The sequence below is a fragment of the Tachyglossus aculeatus genome, chromosome X4 (genome assembly GCF_015852505.1).
Source record: "Tachyglossus aculeatus isolate mTacAcu1 chromosome X4, mTacAcu1.pri, whole genome shotgun sequence".
Lineage (NCBI taxonomy): Eukaryota > Metazoa > Chordata > Mammalia > Monotremata > Tachyglossidae > Tachyglossus > Tachyglossus aculeatus.
In genome coordinates this window covers 3,143,326-3,157,048 of record NC_052098.1, presented here as the reverse complement: position 1 = coordinate 3,157,048, position 13,723 = coordinate 3,143,326, and the positions used below count along the sequence as shown (strand labels likewise).

General features: G+C 47.4%; 1 protein-coding gene across 1 annotated transcript; it reads right to left on the bottom strand.

The window, feature by feature from the left end:
* Positions 1-1,501: 1,501 nt before the first annotated feature.
* Positions 1,502-8,085, bottom strand: LOC119948212. The gene is made up of 2 exons (XM_038770120.1): positions 8,053-8,085; positions 1,502-3,637 (listed from the first exon to the last, which is right to left on the bottom strand). Exon 2 carries the CDS (start codon positions 3,635-3,637, stop codon positions 1,502-1,504), a length of 2,136 nt encoding a protein of 711 aa, XP_038626048.1. The 5' UTR covers positions 8,053-8,085.
* Positions 8,086-13,723: the final 5,638 nt, after the last annotated feature.

Below are 13,723 nucleotides of genomic sequence, written 5' to 3'. Positions count from 1 at the left end.
TGCTTAGTACAGTGCTCTGCACACAGTGAGCACTCGATAAATCTTGTTGATGGACTGCAGTCATCATTCTCTAGTTTCAGGAAAACATCAGCATAGACAGGTCAAGTCACTTGGGTCATTCTTCAAGAGCTAGATTGGGGACATCACTATCTACTACTCCCATCCATGGTGGTGTTGGTGGTGGCAGTGGTAGTAGTAGTAGTAGTAGTAGTAGTATTCATTCATTCATTCAATCATATTTATTGAGCGCTTACTGTGCGCAGAGCACTGTACTAAGTGCTTGGGAAGTAGTAGTAGCAGCAGCAAGCAGGAGCAGCAGCAAGGAGAAGCAGCATGGTATAGTGGATGGAGCACGGACCTGACAGTCAGAAGGTCATGGGTTCTAATCCCAGCTCCACCACTTGTCTGCTGTGTGACCTTGGCCAAGTCACTTGACTTCTCTGAGCCTCAATTACCTCATCTGTAAAATGGGGATTGAGACTGTGAGCCTTATGTGAGACAGGACTGTGTCCAACCCGATTTGCTTGCATCCAGCCCAGTGATTAGTACAGTGTCTGGCACATAGTAAGCACTTAACAAATACCACAATTATTATTCGTATTAGAAGTAATAGTATTTATTGTGTGTCTTAAGTACTGGGAGAGACTACACATGTTGGAATTAGACATGATCCCTTTCCCATGGAACAAAATTACACTCCCCTCCCCCAAACAGGGCCAAAAAACTGGAAAGACGAACCGTGTCTTGAGTTCTCCATGGGTGTAAGAATTCCAGGCTAAACTGGATTTCTCCCAGTGTCTTCGAGATTCGGTCACCCCAGGTGGTATACGCTGAGTGCCAGAAAGCGCCCTCTCTAAAAAAAATTAAAACCAATATAAAACCACTGTTACAACAGTTTTCTTTTTATATTAAGCGAGGAACTCTTATTGTGGGGAAGGGCTAGGTGGGCTTCTTTCATCTCATTCGATATATGGAAAGTTCCAGTCAATTATTGAGGCGTTTAACCAATAGAGGGCATTGGGAAATAGATTTTCCTCTGGGGGATTTGGAAGATGAACCCCTAGAGTTGGGCTGGTAACATGCATCTTCACACCACCCCAAATGTTCCTGATTCCCCACCAACAAGCTTTCAGTTTGGCATTTTATGATTGCATTATTTCCCAAGACACTCTGCAAAAGTTTCCTCCCAGCACCAAAGAGGGATCAGATTGAAATATGCAGTCGTTCTTTATGGTTACATAGGCAGAGCTTTTTCTATGGAACCCAGATGAATTAATCAGTTTGAATTGGAAAGATGAGAGCTATTTTCCAATACTGAGTTATTAAAATGTATTTTTAGATGAAAGGCATAAAAAAGTGCTGATTTACATATAAACTGTTAGGTACCCAAATGTATAGAATCATCATGCTCTTTGTAGAGCAAATACTTGAGACACAGCAACTTCACAATGGGAGTATTGTAGCTTTCTCCCCAAAATAAGTGTTTTTGAGTTTTTCTTAATTAGCAGAGCTTTTTCTTTTGCCAAAATGCATGTTGGGTTGAAGAAATATAAATCAATTCCTTACTGATAAGATATTTCCTCGAGGGTTTTGACTTCCCCACAGGCTCGCCCGAGGGCTTTGGAGTGTTGCTGTCTTCTTCCGTTCTCCCTCCAAGAGAGTCCCATCCCTTTTTAGCTCTCTGTCTTTCTCCCACTTGAATGTCCTCTCGGCCACAGCTAAGGCTCCATTCACTACACCCACCACCACCGTGGATGCCCGCCACCTCGCCTATTCCGTCAGGGTGGCTGATGAGAGACATCTCTTCAGAAAATCCCGTCCCTTTGGAGTGGAGCAATAGGGTTCTGTCTTTGGCACCAAGACCCCTGATCTGGTTCAACTGGTTCAAATAAAAAAAGTATGTCTCCAACACGCTAGCTTCTCCCTCTGATCTTACCAGCGGAACATCATTCCAACAGATCTTCCGGTGGCCCACCTCTCCTTGCCGGAGAAGGGAGGATTCCTCTGACCCACTCTGAGAAATGTTTAGGGAGGAGAGATTCCTGGATATAGCCTGGGGGTGGCTCTCACTAGCCCTCTCTCCAGAATCTAGGTTGGGTGGCCCCATGGTCTCTTCTGACCCTGCCTGGTGCCAGGGGCTAAACCGGATATCATGGCTCAGACGGCACCCTACCAAATTCGGAAAGGCGCTCCCCACGTGAAAGGCCAAATCATCCGTGGACCCTCTTTGACCCATTTCCTGGTGGGCATTTCTTTCAGCAAAATTAGAAATGCTCAACAGTATTTCTTCCTGGCTTCCAGAAATCTTGCCTATCCCTTCCTCACACTGAGGCTGCTGACCCTTCTCCTCGTTGCCATTGCTCTTCAGCAGCACAAAATTTGATGCCGGACAATCCGATTCTTCGGGGGTGAAGGCAGAGGGGTTGGTAGATGGTCTCTCAATGGGCTCTTGAGAATTTTTCTCATCTCTGACCGTATCTCCCATTAACCGGTATGTGAAACCTCCGTGCTTTAAGCCATGCCTTTCCTTGGTGTGACACTTTGCAGGAGTATCAGTCTTCCAGGGAGAGGAATTTTGGCCCTTTACCTTGGTGGAACTCGAGTTTCCTGCATTCTTTCTCCATGATGGGTGGTCATCTCCCAAAAGCTGTTTGGGGTTTTTGCTGTGGACACCCTCCCTAAATGCGCCACCTTCCTTAACTGCCACTGTATATTCGTCCTCAGAGTTATCGGTAAGTGGAGCCCAGAAGTAACCATCCCTGGGAGATGCCTTTGTGGCTTCATGTAAACTAGTGTTCTCTCTTTTGCCGGGAACCCCAGGCGGCCTCTCAGATCTCATACCTGCATTGTCTTCATTCAGAAAAAAGGTTTCTCCCAGGTCAGCCCGGACATGCTCAATAAACTCGGCTTGATTGAAACAAACAAACTCAAGATCCCTTCTTTCTCTCTCTTCCCCATTTTCCATCTTGGGTTTGTCACCAGGTGGATGGCTGGACAGACCCTCAATCTCAGGAGGGCCCTTGCTGAAAAAGTCCAGAAGATGAAACTTTTCCATATCAGTCGAGTGCTCTCGAGCAGCTGGTCCAAGCGCCCTTCTAGCCCCATCTGCGGCTTCCTCGCTTTTCCCCAACAACGATAAAGTCAACCCTTGGGAAGCGAGGAACTTCTGCGCCCAACCCAAAACGTGCCTCAGCTTCTGGGTTTCTGGGATGGACACATCTGCCAGCAGGCCGAGATCCAATTCAGAGGGGCGGCTGCTTCTGTCCCCATGTGTCCGGGCTCCTGGGTCTGGACTCCAGCTACCTGGTCCAGTCCCTCTCCAACCCCTCGGGGGAGATCCCTGACCCAGGTACCTGTTTCCACTCGTGGCTGGGCCAGTTGGCTGAGGATGGCTTGTGCCCTGGCAAAGTGGACTCTTGGGGACATTGGCATCACTAGACCAAGCGTCTCCTTTGGACTCTCCCAGCCTCGGTTTGTGGGGGCTGCCTCCAAATCCATCCCATGTTTTCCCAGCCCGCCCATAGAAAGCTAAACGATGGGCTTGGAGGAGCTGGAGTTCCTGGGCACGAGGTGAATCTGTCCCCCCTGGAGCCTCGCCAAGGCGCTGAGCAGTCATTCTGCTCCATTTGTCATCCATCTGCATGTGAACAAACCAAAGCAGTTTAAAGCAGCACAGTTCCACTAGTCTGTAAGCCTCTTGAGGGCAGGATTATGTCTACTATCACTATGGTACTCTCTTAGCATTTAGCCCAGTGCTCTGCACACAGTAGACTGTAAGCTCCTTGAGGCAGCATGGCCTAATGGATAGAACATGGGCCTGGGAGTCAGAAGGACCTGGGTTCTAATCCCAGCTCTGCCTCATGCCTGCTGTATGACCTTGGGTAAGTCACTCCACTTCTCTGGGCCTCAATTTTCTCATCTGTCAAATGGGGATTAAGACCATGAGCTCCATGTGGGACAACCCGATCTCCTCTAGAATCTAAGCTTGTTGTGGGCACGGACTGTCTCTCTTTATTGCTGTATTGTACTTTCCAAGCACTTAGTACTGTGGTCTGCACACAGTAAGTGCTCAAGAAATATGATTGAATGAATGAATGAATTTGCTTGTATCCACACTTGTGCTTAGTACAGTGCCTGACACATAGTAAGTGCTTAACAAGTACCACAATTAGTACAATTATAATTATGATTATTGAGGGCTGGGATCATGTGTAATGCCTCGACTGTACTCTCCAAAGTGCTTAGTACTGCACTCTGCACCCAATAAGTGCTCAATGATACTAATGATTGACCAAAAGAGCCTAGAAGGCTGGCCAGTTTGTGGAGGAGGGTTGTTTCCCCAACTCCATAATCCAGGAGAATCTGGGTCACTCTTTGGGATGAGATGTTCCCAAATAAAGCAACCATGCAAAGGGATGCCAGCATGACCTAATGCAAAAAGCACAGATCTGAGAGTTTGTGCCTCTGTTTCCTTATCTGTAAAATGGAGATTAAATACCTTTTCGATGCCCCCCCACCCTTAGACTGAGTCCCGGCTGGGCAGGGACTGTATCCAACCTGATTATCTTGTATTTATACCAGCACATGACACATAGTATCCACTTAGTAAACATCACTATGTTTAAGCAGAGTTTTTCTTCTCTTCTCCATTTTGGTGTTGGACTAGCCAGTAGCAATGGTCTTCAGATCCACATTAGAGGACAGCATATTTCAAAGCAGAAAAAATTTGATCTTGCCAAATGGAGGGGACGTGTGGTAAAAACATCTGGGCTCTACTCACACAAGAGCTCTGTGCAGGCTGACAATGTCACTAATAATTAATAATTGTGGTATTTGTTAGTTCTATGTGGCAGGCATAAGCTGCCTGCATAAGTGTTTGGGTGAATACAAGCAAATTGGGTTGGACACAGTCCCTATCCCTCAGGAGGCCCACAGTTTTAATCTCCATTTTCCAGATGAGGTAACTGAGGCCCAGAGAAGTGAAGTGATTTGCCCAAGGCCACACAGCAGACAAGTGGCAGAGTCAGAATTAGAACCCATGACCTTCTGACTCCCAGGTCCTTGCTCGATCCACTATGACATGCTGCTTCTCTCTGAGCAGATGTCTGCTGAAGACAGTCTGCATTACCTTTTCTACTCAATCCCAGACTTTCCTGTTTGATCCCAGTCCAGTGGAGTTCCACAGTCCATTTCAACAACCAGGTAACTCCTAAAAGATCTGAGATGGATTAGCCTATCTACAGTCTGCAATTGCCATCTACAGGCATAAAGAAAATATACAGACCAGTGGCCTCAACAGTACAGATGAGATCATTCTCATTTCTCCCACCCTTTATCCCACCCCCACCTCCTAACACCAATGGCCACTTGAGCACTTTTGCATCCCCTAAACACACACCCTCCCCACCCCCAGTACCTATCTTAATTGCTAATTGATTTTAGTGTCTTTCTCTCCATGGTGCTGTAAACTTCTTGAAGACAGGGATCTTCTCTACTAAATCTATTGTACTTTCCCAAGTACTTAATACAGTGCCCTGAAAAGAGTAAACACTCAATAAATACTACGGATTGGTTACTTAATCCCACTGTCTTCCTGAGACAATGCAGTTCGATCACCCCTTAGAGAAGGAGGCATCAGAGAAAAGGAAGACAATGAGCTTGGAGACCAAGAAAGGAGGAAAACAGACCAAAATGCAATCTATTTGTGAAAGGAAACCTATAGAATGGGTAAACAGTTGAAACTAAAGTCACATCACCTCGCTGATGTGGGGATTCTCCCCCCACCCCCACCGAGGTGAACACTTTTCCCCTAAATCAGTTTGGTTCATCTTACTCTTGCTGTCATCTAATGCTTATGTGATGTTTCGTAGCCAAAGAGAGACGTGATCTCATCTTTCACAATACAAGTACAATACAATACAGTACAATCACCTTGGTGTCATCCTCAACTCCGCTCCCTCATTCACCCCTCACATCCAAGCAGTCACCAAAACCTGCCGGTCTCAGCTCCACAACATTGACAAGATCTGCCCTTTCCTCTCCATCCAAACCGCTAGTCTGCTCGTTCAAGCTCTCGTCCTATCCCGTCTGGACTACTGCATCAGCCTTCTCTCTGATCTCCCATCCTCGTGTCTCTCCCCACTTCAATCCATACTTCATGCTGCTGCCTGGATTGTCTTTGCCCAGAAACGCTCTGGGCATGTTACTCCCCTCCTCAAAAATCTCCAGTGGCTACCAATCAATCTGCGCATCAGGCAGAAACTCCTCACCCTGGGCTTCAAGGCTCTCCATCACCTCGCCCCCTCCTACTTCACCTCCCTTCTCCCCTTCTACAGCCCACCCCACACCCTCCGCCGCTAATCTCCTCACCGTGCCTCGTTCTCGCCTGTCCCGCCGTCGACCCCCGGCTCACGTCATCCCCCTGGCCTGGAATGCCCTCCCTCCGCACATCCGCCAAGCTAGCTCTCTTCCTCCCTTCAAGGCCCTACTGAGAGCTCACCTCCTCCAGGAGGCCTTCCCAGATTGAGCCCCCTTCTTCCTCTCCCCCTCGTCCCCCTCTCCATCGCCCCGTCTTACCTCCTTCCCTTCCCCACAGCACCTGTATATATGTATATATGTTTGTACATATTCATTACTCTATTTATTTACTTGTACTTATCTATTGTATTTATTATATTTTGTTAATATGTTTGGTTCTGTTCTCTGTCTCCCCCTTCTAGACTGTGAGCCCACTGTTGGGTAGGGACTGTCTCTGTATGTTGCCAACTTGTACTTCCCAAGCGCTTAGTACAGTGCTCTGCACACAGTAAGCACTCAATAAATACGATTGATTGATTGATTGATCTTTCGATCTTTCATGCATTCATTCATTCAATCGTATTTATTGAGCCCTTACTGTGTGCAGAGCACTGTACTAAGTGCTTGGAAAGCCCCCTCCTTCCTCTCCCCTGCTTTCCCCTCCTCATCTCCCTGCCTTACCTCCTTCCCCTCCCCACAGCACCTTTATATATGTATATATGTTTGTACATATTTATTACTCTATTTATTTTACTTGTACATATTTACTCTATTTATTTTATTTTGTTAATATGTTTTGTTTTGTTGTCTCTCTCCCCCTTCTAGACTGTGAGCCCGCTGTTGGGTAGGGACCGCCTCTATATGTTGCCAACTTGTACTTCCCAAGTGCTTAGTACAGTGCTCTGCACACAGTAAGCGCTCAATAAATACGATTGAATGAATGAATGAATACAGTTCGGCAACAGAGACAATCCCTAAGCAACAACGGGCTCATCCATCTTCACAAGACACCTGAGATGAAAGTGGGTGACAAACACTATTCTCTTAATCAGTGGAATTTATTGAGAGTTCAAGGTGTGTAGAGCACTAAATTAAGTGCTTGGGCCTGGGGACGATAGGGATAATCGTAGGGATAATCCCTGCCTTCAAGGAGTTTACACACTAGCGTGGTAGCCAGGCAGTGACTGACTGTTTGGTTGGTCCGGTGCATTCACTCAATCGTATTTACAGAGCGCTTACTGTGTGCAGTAATTTATTTGGGTAATAGAGTTAATATAGAAGCAGCGTGGCTCAATGGAAAGAGCACGGGCTTGGGAGTCAGTGGTCATGGGTTCTAATCCCGGATCCACCAATTGCCAGCTGTGTGACCTTGGGCAAGTCACTTAACTTATCTGGGCCTCAGTTGCCTCATCTGTAAAATGGGAGTTAAGCCTGTGAGCCCCACGTGGGACAACCTGATCACCTTGTATCCTCCCCAGCACTTAGAACAGTGCTTTGCACATAGTAAGCTCATAACAAATGCCATCATTATTATTATTATTGATGAACTCTACTCTAAAGAAGCTTACAGTGTAGTTGGGGAGACCGAGGCTAAATAAAATTATACGCTAAAACAAGTTACAGGTGAGCTTTGAATCCGGGGAGAGCAGTGGTTTGTCGGAGGCGAAAGGGGTGGGGGTGAAGTGGGGCGTGGTGGAGCAAGAGGTGGGCAGAACAAGGCACGGGGAGTAGGATGGAGAGAGAAAAAATATTTACCTCTCATGTCAGGGTGATCGCTCCCCTGAGTTAGCTGAATCGAGGTGGGGGCTCTGTATGGCTCGGGGGCAACGGAGTTAAGAGCTGCTTAAGCACTCCCTCTCCAGCCGAGGGATGCCGCGTATGACGCGGTTCCTATGGAAACGTCCGGATGGGGGCGGCCCGGAAGAGACGGCGCCTGCGCACACTTCTTCCTTCTTCCCCTCTGCCCAGTAACAATAATAGTAATCATAATAATAATGGTATTTGGTAAGTGTTTACTATGTGCCAAGCACTGTTCTAAGCGCTGGGGTAGATACAAGGTCATCAGGTTATCTTACGTAGGGCTCACAGTCTTCATCCCCATTTTACAGATGAGGTAATTGAGGCACAGAGAAGTTAAGTGGCTTGCCCAAGGTCCCACAGCAGACAAGTGGAGGAGCGGGATTAGAACCCACGTCCTCTGACTCCCCAGCCCGGGCTCTTGCCAATAAGCCACGCTGCTTCTCCCTGCTCCGGTTCCTGACGTGGCAACAGCTGAGGTCCCGCTGGCATTTCATGCCTCCCTCACTCCGTAGCTTTCCGGGCTAGCGCAGAGACGGGGGGATGGGGGAGGGGGGGAGCTTTGCTCCCGCCCCGCGGGGTTCGATTCCGCTCGCTCCCCCCAAATCCCAGTTGAGCATGCGCTCCCGGATCCGAGGCAGCCCCTCGAACAGACGATCCGCTGAATGGGTTTGACCTTGGCATTTCCACTAGGGGGCAGCATTGTCCCGCTCTCCGTCCGCATTCATTGCATTCATCCGATACTATTTACTGAGCGCTTACTGTGCGGAGAGCACTGTTCTAAGCGCTCGGGAGAGCACAGTAAAACAATAAACATGGCGGTGTGGCTAGAACACAGGCCTGGGAGTCCGAAGGTCATGGGTTCTAATCCCGGTTCCGCCACTTGTCTGCTGTGTGACCTTGGGGAAGTCACTTCACTTCTCTGGGCCTCAGTTACCTCATCTGTAAAATGGGGATTGTTAATATCATTATTATTAATCGTGTTTATTAAACGCTTAATGTTTGCAAAGCACTGTACTAAGCGCTTGGGAGAGTACAATATAACATCAAACACATTCCCTGCCCACAACGAACTCACGTGGGACAGGGACTGTGTCCAACCCGATTTGCTTGTATCCACCCCAGTGCTTAGTACAGTGTCTGACATATAGTAAGCCCTTAACAAATACCTTAATTATAAACCGTGACCTTCCCTGCCCACAACGATTTTATAGTGTGGGGACGGGCAGGGGAGACAGCCGTCAATCCAAATAAAGTTATAGATATGTACCTAAGCATTGCCCTTCTGCTTCCCTGGTAGAATAACCTGAGCAGTAGTGGGGTGGGGCTCGTTATTCTAGACAGTAAGGTCGTTATGGGCAGGGAACGTGTCTACTCATTCTGTTGAAAGTGTATCCTAAATCCGTAATTTATTTTTCTATATTAATGCCTGTCTCCCCCCCCACCCTAGACTGTAAGCTTGTTGTGGGCAAGGAATGTGTTTGTTTATTGTTGTATCATACTCTCCCGAGCGCTTAATACATTGCTCTGAGCACAGTAAACGCACAATAAATACCAATGTATGAACGAATATCATGCTCTGCACATAGTATGTGCTCAATAAATACCATTCATTCAATCATTCAATCATATTTATTGAGTGCTTACTGTCTGCAGAGCACTGTACTAACATCGACTGGAGTGTCAGATGAGAATCTTTCCAATAGGGATAGGCCTCTGGAGTTTTGACAACCTACACAGAAAATTCATTGCAGTAACTGATGACAACCCCCCCACCCCCGCCCTTGCATATGTCCTCAGGTAAAATGGAAAACAGGTAGCCAACCAATCCTTCCCCATGGAGACCATGAATTAGTGTCCCCCTTGACTGCTCCAGCTGCAAGAATGGGAGTAATTCCCTCCAAAGTTGCAACCCAATGAACTTGAGTTAATGCTGAGGAATTTTCCTCCCCTTGGAACCCTGCACATTATTTTATTACACTTCATCTCTCTTAGAGGACATTAAAGGATTCTGTATCTCCCCAGCCACACTGTCTCCTTCCAGACAGTACTGAAGTCCATCCTCTGAAGGCTCAGACCAATCTTGGAAAACCAATAAAAAATGACTATACTAGTGGGGTTGCAGTTTCGTCACTATTAAAAACCTAGAATTGCTGGAGGGAGGTTTTATAGCAAAGTGAGAAGCAGTGTGTCCTGGTAGAAAGAGCAGGGGCCTGGGACTCAGAGGACCTGGGTTCTAATCCCAGTTCTGCCATTTGCTTTCTGTGTGACCTTGGACAAGTCCCTTCACTTCTCTGTGCCTCAATTTCCTCAGCTATAAAATGGGAATTAAATAGCCGTTTTCCTTTCTACTTAAACTGTGAACTCCACAGGGTACAGGAAATGTGTCCAACCGCTCTGAATCCCACCCGATGATCTTGTATCCACCCCAGCACTTAGTACACAGTAAGCACTTTACAAATACCATCATTATCATAACTTACAGTGCTCTTGGATGTTTAAACAATATCATCCAGCATTGGTTAGGTATGGGGTAGTGATGAAATCACCCATCATAAACAATGTTGTTCATGATAATAATGATTATGGTATTTATTAAGAACTTCCTATGTGCTAAGCACCGGGGTGGATACAAGATGCCCTCCCTCCCAACATCCGCCAAGCTAGCTCTCTTCCTCCCTTCAAAGCCCTACTGAGAGCTCACCTCCTCCAGGAGGCCTTCCCAGACTGAGCTCCCTCCTTCCTCTCCCCCCTCGTCCCCCTCTCCATTCCCCTCGTCTTACCTCCTTCCCTTCCCCACAGCACCTGTATATATGTATATATGTTTGTACATATTTATTACTCGATTTATTTATTTATTTTACTTGTACATATCTATTCTATTTATTTTATTTTGTTAATATGTTTGGTTTTGTTCTCTGTCTCCCCCTTCTAGACTGTGAGCTCACTGTAGGGTAGGGACTGTCTCTATATGTTGCCAACTTGTACTTCCCAAGTGCTTAGTACAGTGCTCTGCACACAGTAAGTGCTCAATAAATACGATTGATTGATTGATCGTGGCCTAGTGGATAGAGCCCGGGGCTGGGACTCAGAAGAACCTGGGTTCTAATCCTCTCGACTCCACTTTTCTGCTGTGTGACCTTGACCAAATCTCATAACTTCTTTGTGTCTCAGTTACCTCATCTGTAAAATGAGGATCAAAACTCTGAGTCCCATGTGGGACAGGGACTGTGTCCAACCTGATTAGCTTGTATCTACTGCAGTGCATAGAATAGTGCTTAATACATAGTAAGCACTTAATGAATACCATCATTATTAAATACCACCATTATTGTATCAGACGCAGTTTCTGCCCATGTGGACCATGCAGATAACCGAAGAGGTGGGGAAAGCAGGCATCTTATCCCCATTTTCCAGATGAGGAAACTAAGGTCCAGAGAAGTTAAATGGCTTGTCCAAAGTCACACAGCAGGCCAGGGGCAAAGCAGGCACTAGAACTATGGGAAGCAGCATAGCTTAGTGGATAGAAAATGGGCCTGGGAGTCAGAAGGACCTGGGTTCTAATCCAAGCTCTGCCACACGTCTGCTGTGTGACCTTGGGCAAGTCACTTCACTTCTCTGGGCCTCAATTCCCTCATCTGTAAAAAATGGGTATTAAGACTGTGAGCCCCAGGTGGGACAGGGACTATGTCCAACCAGACTACCTTGTATCTACCCCAGTGCTTAAAACAGTGCCTGGGACAGAGTAAGCACTTAATAAATGCCATTTTAAAAAAAGTGAGTAGGCAGGCAGACGTGCAGCTCACTGTAATGGTTTTTTTACATGTAAGACCCAGTTAAAGCCAAAGTGACAACAGCACAGCATCAATGCTATTTTGTAGCACCGTGACCCATCAGGCAGTTGCCTTGGCGGACTCTGCAGTCCGCACTGCCCACAGTAACCACTTATTTTTCAGGATTCCCATTGGGTCCGTCCACCTCATGGAACACACTGGGCGAGTCTTTGCTTCAATCAATCAATCAATCAATCAATCGTATTTATTGAGCGCTTACTGTGTGCAGAGCACTGTACTAAGCGCTTGGGAAGTACAAGTTGGCAACATATAGAGACAGTCCCTACCCAAAGTGGGCTCACAGTCTAAAAGGGGGAGACAGAGAACAAAACCAAACATACTAACAAAATAAAATAAATAGAATAGATATGTACAAGTAAAATAAATAAATAAATAGAGTAATAAATATGTACAAACATATATACATATATACAGGTGCTGTGGGGAGGGGAAGGAGGTAAGATGGGGGGATGGAGAGGGGGATGAGGGGGAGAGGAAGGAAAGGGCTCAGTCTGGGAAGGCCTCCTGGAGGAGGTGAGCTCTCAGTAGGGCCTTGAGGGGAGGAAGAGAGCTAGCTTGGCGGATGGGCAGAGGGAGGGCATTCCAGGCCCGGGGGATGATGTGGGCCGCGGGTCGACGGCGGGACAGGCGAGAACGAGGAACGGTGAGGAGATCAGCGGCAGAGGAGCAGAGGGTGTGGGCTGGGCTGTAGAAGGAGAGAAGGGAGGTGAGGTAGGAGGGGGCGAGGTGATGGAGAGCCTTGAAGCCCAGGGTGAGGAGTTTCTGCCTGATGCGCAGATTGATTGGTAGCCACTGGAGATTTTTGAGGAGAGGAGTAACATGCCCAGAGCGTTTCTGGACAAAGACAATCCGGGCAGCAGCATGAAGTATGGATTGAAGTGGGGAGAGACACGAGGATGGGAGATCAGAGAGAAGGCTGATGCAGTACTCCAGACGGGATAGGATGAGAGCTTGAACGAGCAGGGTAGCGGTTTGGATGGAGAGGAAAGGGCGGATCTTGGCAATGTTGCGGAGCTGAGACCAGCAGGTTTTGGTGACGGCTTGGATGTGAGGGGTGAATGAGAGAGCAGAGTCGAGGATGACACCAAGGTTGCGGGCTTGTGAGACTGGAAGGATGGTGGTGCCGTCAACAGAGATGGGAAAGTCAGGGAGAGGGCAGGGTTTGGGAGGGAAGACAAGGAGTTCAGTCTTCAAAATCCACGCCACTGATGGCACAGCCCCAGAAGACACTCCCCTGCTTCTAGCTAATTCACACTTCCCATTATGGTGACATGTGGCTGAGACTTTGGGGGGTCTGCATTCTAAGCACTACTTCACCATTAAAATAATTGTGGTGTTTGTTAAGCGGTCATTATGTGCCAAGCACTGGGGTAGGGCACCAGATGATCATGTCAGACACAGCTCCTATCCTGCATGAGGCTCAGTATAAGTAGAAGGGAGAACACGTACTGAATCCCCAATTTGCAGATGAGGGAACTGTGGCACAGAGATGACTTGCCTGAGGTCATTCAGCAGGTAAGTGGCAGAGCGAGGATTAGAACCCAGGTTCTCTGATTCCCAGGGCTGGGCTTTTTTCACTAGGCCCTGCTGCCTCTCTTTAGAGCCAAACATCTAGCATATCAACAGCCACTGACTGCCAGGACACTCACATCGAAGTTGCGTGTTGATGTTTTGAATTAGGCACTTGAGAATAACAGAGGATCCATCCTCTCTGTCTTGATAAAGTAAATGATGTGTTGAAGGACAGTTCCTGCTTTATCTTAGGAGGCACCCAG